The following is a 7,629-nucleotide window of genomic DNA, read 5'->3' on the forward strand; positions in this document are numbered from 1 at the left end:
CATGTTATCAGATTTCAGTGGTGTGAAGAGTAGAAAATATGGAAATTTTCATCAAGGGAGAACTTCTGAAAGATTTTAGCATAATTGTCAGTGTTTTGTTTTCTTCCATAATTGTCAACGTGTGTGCCCCCCCCCCCCCCCCACCCCCCAAAAAGATACCAAATAAAAATAAAAATGTATCCTAAAAAAATGTATTTGCACAAACAAATCACATATCCTGCTCACCTGCAAGTACAACAGTGCACAAAACAGTGGATGCACACTGGTTGTGGGATAACCACAGTTAGCCACAACCCCATTTGCAGCTTTTTGGTTCCCTCTCTCCAACAGCTATACATCCTCACGTCAACAAGGCAAATTAAAGGTAGTTACATAATTGCCAAGGCGTGGCGATTATGTAACTGATCCCCCAAATTACCCCATTGCCACTCTCATAGTGCACTTTCCAGGTGTGAAGCGTAGTTCAGACCTTAGATTTGCAACGAGACGAAACCGTTGAACTTGCATATGGACCTTTACAGGTCCAATTTGTACACTCTCTAAGTTAAATTAATACTGATATCGACTTACTGTGTGCAGTCTCCTCACTAATTGTACAATGACCTTGTTATGATGTAGAGTCACACTGTCCACTGAATCAGACAGAAGTTTTGTTGCAGCTTCCACGACAAAAATGCTTATACAAACATTTTGTAAAAGAAAGTAAATTATCTATGTATTTTCTCTTAAGAACAGTTTTCCCATCAGGTTCTACTCAATTCTCTGTGGGGCAATTAACCTGCTTCATTAGCACGGGACATTTCCCAGAATCTATTCAAAGCCTTAATTATAACTAAATAGGTGACTGGAAGACAGGAAGTCATTTGACAGCGACTGTGAGCCTTCATCCAGTTATAATTCTTCCACCCAATTAAGAACGAGGGAGCTTAATGAACAAACAAAACAATATGTGGCCAGATCAGCTCAGATTCATGCAGCATTGAGCAATAATGTTTTTATGACAGAACAGCATCCTCTTGTTCAAATCTTTTTCTTCCTTTTATTAAATAATTTTAAATCATAAAACAGATCCAACATTTATCACTGTGCGTACAATAAACATTTCAAATTCTGTTATGTTACCTGTTATTGTTATTACACGTTAGCGTAATACATTACATTTAGGATTAACAAGAAAATACACAAAGTAGCCTATGTAGCAAGTTGTTCTGACATGGTCATGGACAAAAATATTAAGATTATTATAATATATTCATATTAATATATAAAGAATATTCTGTTATTTAATATATTGGGTTCAACTTTTATTTGTGTCCCAGTGGGGGGGACCCCGGTCAACTAAGTTTATAAAGTTTATGTGGTTAATATATTGATCACCCAAATATAATTTATATCCCTCAACATACCTTTGAAACAACACCGTCGCCATACCAAATCTATTTACTTAAAGACGGGGTGCAGTGATTTTCAGTGATCCCCCCCCCCCCCCCCTAAAACATGATCATCAGGTATTATGGTTATACTAGGAGGAAGATTTTTTTTAAAAAAGTGTACAGAAAGTGTTAATATTATGTTTTTATGTGGACACGCCTCTAGTTCAATAAGTATACCTGGTTCTCACCTTAGCACCTCCCACTGAACCAGTCCCTCCGCCTCCTCCTACAAGACCACCGACCTGTCCTAGTCCCTCCTCCTCCTCATGAAAGGACTGCCCATGGTTTGGCCCTTCCCAGTTGTTTATAAAATGCTCTAGAGCAGTGGTTGTCAAACTGGGGTCTGGGGACCCCCAGGGGTCCTTGAGGGGGTTAAAGAGGGTCCACAGCATAGTATCAGCATAGTATCAAAATCTGTGTAACCAGTTGAAACCTATACATTGGCCATTTGCTTTTCAAATAGCCAATGCATATACCCCTATGGGTCCATTTGGTTCCATTTATATATTATATATATATATATATATATATATATATATATATATATATATATATATATATACTCATACATACACATATATATATATACATATACATATATTTATATAATATGTATATATTTATATTTTTAGTTGGAAATAAATGGGACCATATGGGTCCATTTGGTTCCATTTGTACACTGTACAGTTACAGATATGTAGGCAATGTTAGGGTACATTTGGTTCCTTACTATCAATCATTTTGCTCTGAGTTGAGTAAATGCATTTATTTATTTATTATTGAGAACAGAATGGATTCTTTTTTCTTTGCCGATTTTAAGTAAGAGAAAGAAAGGAACTTACCAGTATGTTTAAACCTGTTTCCAGTAACCACAGTACAAGCTTTCTACTATTCAGTGAGTCTTATTTTGAAAAGCAACTACAGGAAGTCTGATAGTGAATCACTGGCTACTTGTTGCTACTGCTTGGGACATGAATGAATGGATTACGTTTTTGGATCGCTCATATTAACCTTTTTACCAACGTGAACACCATGCATTATGGAAGTTGATCTTTCAATCATCTGTTGCAATGATGGTGAGTTTTGTTCTGCTTCTCTCTCTCTCTCTCTCTCTCTCTCTCTCTCTCTCTCTCTCTCTCTCTCTCTCTCGACGCCCCCCCTCCCCCTCATGTTGCTACGTCGCTACATGTGCTTTTTCTTAGCCAAGCCCACAGCTGTTGTGTTATGACAATGAGGGGGAGGGTATATTTTTACTGCGTCCTCCAGGAAGAAACTCAAAGTAGTCAGAGAAGACATAAAACACCATAAAAACACCAGCAGGGGGCTTAATGAGGTTCTATCAACCTCATAGACACATGAAAAACAGAAAAAGTGCAAAATCATGGCACCACCTCTTTTACGTTATAAATATATCAATAATATTAATATAGTGAATTACATGGGCTCTCCTAGAGCATATAATAATCTGACATGGTGAATAGCGTTCTACATAATATGCTTTGGGTCTTATATTCTTCTATTTTATCTTTTGCTGTGTCCATACTTTATATGTACCTATTCCTTTCTGCTGCTGCAATAGTTTGATGTGTCTTCTATAGGCCTAGCGGCACATAGCCATTGCTTTATGTTGAACAGGCTTCTACCACACTACACACCTCAACCTGCCATTCACCTTCCTGTTGGAGACGATGATGAGCATGGGACTGAGCGCTGCATAGAGCGAGGAGAAAAACATACCGAGGTCCGAGATTAATGAGGAAAGCATGTTCTTTCTCACAGAAAGCGTGTACAGCCAAAGGCCGTTATCGACTCCATACAGGACCACATACAGGGTCACAAGCACTACCACGGTCTTGGTGGCCTGTTGCTCTGCCCCGCCGCTTCCACCGCTGCTCCGGTGCCCCTTCGCCTGCTGACTGTGTCTGCAGAGGAACACCAGGATGATGAAACTGGCCAGGATCATGAGGATCATGGGCACCGTGTCCCTGACCACTAGGGCCGCACCGCTGGCTTGCATGGAGAGCTTGGACGGGAAGCGAAAGTAGCAGAACCCCGCCTTGATGACGTGGCTTCCGAGGCTGGAGTCGTTGTGGCTGGAGTCGTTGTGGCTGCCTTGGGCGAAGAGGAAGACAGTGGAGCCGTCCATGCAGGTGTTGAGGATCCAGAGGGAGAGGAAGACCAGCCCCAGGTAGCGGGGTACCAGGGCGCGGACAGAGGCCCAGCGGGATCCTGGAGGGGCGATGCTCAGGCACTGGTAGGCGCTCAGGACGAAGGTGAGCCAGATGGAAAGGGAGCGCGACGTGCTGTAGACAAACCCTATCGACATGCAGCCGGCGTCCCCGAAGAGTAAGACATTGGCCAGGCGGAAGGAGACCAGGGTCTCCGACAAGCAGCCAACGCCCACCACCAACAGGTTGATGCAGGCGAGGTGCAGCATGATGGCGTCGGCCGGGAGGAGTCGGCTCTCCTGGTGCAACACCAGGAGGAAGGCCAAGATCACAGCTATGTTCCCTGGGACTCCTACCACCGTGAGGGACAGATAGAGCATTGCATGAAGAAGCTCCTCGGATTCCATTCCCGCAGGGAGAGTTTGTATAGATGGATCTTAAGAGTTTAACTCACCACAAGCAGATTACGTATAATCACACATTAATACAGACACAGACCTATATACTCTGGGAAATTGCTGCTAGACAATCCACTTGTTGTTGGATCTGTTATACATGGTCCATTGACTTTAGTCTCCCATTCTCTCCGCGTCCAATTACCCGAGATCAATACAGATGACTGCACACACACACACACACACACACACACACACACACACACACACACACACACACACACACACACACACACACACACACACACACACACACCAAATTGACAGGAGAAAATTACATCATTTGCTCAAAGGTCCACCTTGCTCAACAATGACAGAGAAAATGTAACTGTTAATGAAGGGATAACAACGGCTTGGACCTCTATTGAGTGAAAGTCATTACATTCCTCACTTAATACAGGTGCAAGCTGTATCTCAGCTGTACTGCGGCACTGAATGGGGAGTTTTATATACAATACAATATTCAATGTATATCTGTTCATAAAATACTAATGTTTCGCCATCTTTATCAAGTCACAATCCCTGAAATCTTTTTAAAATAATTTAAAAAACAACACACCTTAGAGTGCTATCTGTTCTATTCCGAGATATTAGTCCCACAGTGCCTTCCTGTGGAGGAAAATGGAATGAAACTATTGAGAAAATCTCCATTATTTTCATGATAGAATATATTGTTTTATTACATTGTGTGACATGGCAGTAGTTGTATGATTATTTAATTTAGCAAATATAATATTGGAGTCATCTCTTAACTTAGATATTGTCATGCAAGGACATAGACTATTACGTAATGCAACCATGATGCATCCTACACCTGGGATTAGATAATGATATACTCATTAGGCCATGATGAAATATAATATCCCCAGTGGAGATGGTAGTGAGAAAACTACCATACAGATGATTCATATGATAAGGCTACTTCTATGTTTTAAATGAAATGAAAAGGTATGAGAAAAAGGTGAAATTTATGTTTTAACGTAACAAAAGATTAGAAAAATACACTCTAAATCGTAAGTAAAAAGTTACTTCTGCCCACTGCATCTAATTTCAGGATCAATTACAAGATCAGTTTTAGCCAATACTGACAAGTGTATGTATTGTGACCCATCAACAGTATAACCATTGTATTGTGCATGTGCAGTACATTGTCACAATGTAGAATAAATTGATGGGGAAATGATTGATTTTGCAACCAAAATGATAAAGTGGCCTTGTGGTTAGAGTGTCCGCCCTGAGACTGGGAGGTCCAAAGACTATAAAATGGCATCCGATGGCTCCCTGCTTAGTTGACACTCAGCATCAAGGGCTGGATTGGGGGTAAGTCCTGCAGCATGCTAGCATCATGTCCAGGGTGTGTACTTGTACATCATGCTACCTCATGCTAAGGAACAAGAAGAGCCACATGGCTTGAAGGCTACTTAATTATACAACCAAGACAATTGCCCTCATCGTCATATACTGAGGAATGCCTCAAGTGACCCTTGCTGTTGGCTGACTCAAGTTGTTTTCAACAACTGAACAACTTCTTGCCACTTAACATCAAAAGTGCTTTGATGTCTTCCACACAGACATTCGCAGAATTTCAGCCATAGCTAATATTACTGGATCTCAGTGCTACACATTTGACACATTCGCCCACAATATGACTAGACCGGCTGGGAAACTGGGTGGTACTTTCTGGCACAGTACTATGCTTTGCATCCTACTTGCAGGACAGGGACTACTTTATCTACAGGATCTTCAAATCTGAGCGGACAAAAAAGACATGCTGCAGAGTTCCACAAGGCTCTATTCTGGGCCCTCTTCTGTTTATCTACATGCTCCCACTGGCTCAGAATCTCAGATCATGAAAAACAACAACCTATATTATCATAATTATGCAGATGACGTCCAATACAAGCACTGAGTAAATGCAAACCAATGCCTGCCACAATGTCCCTGCCTTTCACTAAGGTTTGGATAGATTCATTGTGCTGCACTGCAATTTTATTCTCTCATTTCTATATCTGCTTTATTTTAGCTTATTCTTATTTTCTATTCTCTTAATTCTTATTCAAATGTCCTTTTATAATGTGTTATTTTTGCACTGTCTCAAGGCTCTTAATGTTTTGTGTGAAGCACTTTGAATTGCCTTGTTGTTGCTGCAATGTTCTACACAAATTAACGTGCCTTGCTTTGCCTTGATGAACTGAACTATGACTGTGGTATATGTTTTCATTGGCATGGACATTGAGTCATTCAAAGACTGTAGTCAATGATGTGCTTCACACTGTACCCAATCTGGGAACCCATCGCCAAATGAAAAGGAAAAACAGCGCCCTCTGCTGTTTTTTACTATCTCAGTTGGCTCTGGGAGGAAGTTGACGTAGCACCCGTGCGCAAGGAAATCTGGGTTTTGGTCCATAGATATATATAAAGGCTATATGACTCACCCGCGCTGCTGGCCAATGGAGTACGACGTTGCCACATGGCGGCCATCTTGCGACGGTCATTCATAACATATGGTGCATGTACTTTGAAATAACCATAGCGTGCTCAATTTTCATCCGATTTTCAAACGGTTTGGTGTGTTGTAAACACCAAAGATGTAGTTATGATACTGCATACTTAATGTTATTAAAAAATATAACATGATTATAATTATAAGTATGCAGTATCATAACTACATCTTTGGTGTTTACAACACACCAAACCGTTTGAAAATCGGATGAAAATTGAGCACGCTATGGTTATTTCAAAGTATATGCACCATAGACATAATGTTATGAATGACCGTCGCAAGATGGCCGCGGTTGAACTACGCTTGGGACGCCCCCTTGAGCCATCTAGCCCATAGACATATAAAGGTAGACGCCTCCTCTGGCTCTGAAGCGTCGGCATCTCAGACGCACTTCCGCTTCCTCTATGCTTCCGGGGGCAAGCTGGAAACTTCCGTGTGCGTCACAGAAGGGGGCGTTCGGTAGGCCAATCAGAGGCAGGTGGGGTGGGTCTTTTCTTAAGAGGCAGCCGCACAGCAACTAGTCAGTTAGACGCGCTGTGATTGGCCAGTAGTTAACGTGATGTGATTGGTCAGTAGTCAAACAGCCCCCGGAAGAGCCTTGTATTGAGAGACAAGTCGTTACAATGAACTGCAGAGGCCAATGAGGTATCTAGGTTTCTATATCTATGATCTAGCCCAGGGCTACTCAACTTAAGATGGCTCAGGGGCCACTCAGCAAAATACCAAAAGTCCAAGGGGCCGCCATAAAAATGACGGTCCTATTTTGGAGGGACACGTCCCCACTTAGAAACACTCCCACTTAGAAACACCCCCACTTAGAAACACCGCCACTTAGAAACACCCCTACTTAGAAACACCCCCACTTAGAAACACAGCCACTTAGAAACACCCCCACTTAGAAACACACCCACTTAGAAACACGGACCCCCCATCATGCTATTTTATTATTAATATATATTATTATTATTATTATTATTATTATTATTATTATTATTATTATTATTATTATTATTATTATTATTATTATTATTATTATTATTATTATCGTTATCATTGTTATTATTATTATT

General features: G+C 41.2%; 1 protein-coding gene across 1 annotated transcript; it reads right to left on the reverse strand.

Moving 5' to 3' along the window:
• Positions 1-2,745: 2,745 nt before the first annotated feature.
• Positions 2,746-6,603, reverse strand: LOC308086229 (olfactory receptor class A-like protein 1). The gene has a single exon (XM_080429685.1). It carries the CDS (start codon positions 4,006-4,008, stop codon positions 3,073-3,075), a length of 936 nt encoding a protein of 311 aa, XP_080285811.1. The 5' UTR covers positions 4,009-6,603; the 3' UTR covers positions 2,746-3,072.
• Between the last annotated feature and the right edge of the window lie 1,026 nt (positions 6,604-7,629).

Source organism: Gymnoscopelus braueri (assembly GCF_963280865.1).
Source record: "Gymnoscopelus braueri genome assembly, chromosome: 5".
NCBI lineage: Eukaryota > Metazoa > Chordata > Actinopteri > Myctophiformes > Myctophidae > Gymnoscopelus > Gymnoscopelus braueri.

Coding starts and splice junctions, on each gene's coding strand:
- LOC308086229 (XM_080429685.1), bottom strand. CDS start 4,008: ATGGAATCCGAGGAGCTTCTTCATGCAATGCTCTATCTGTCCCTCACG.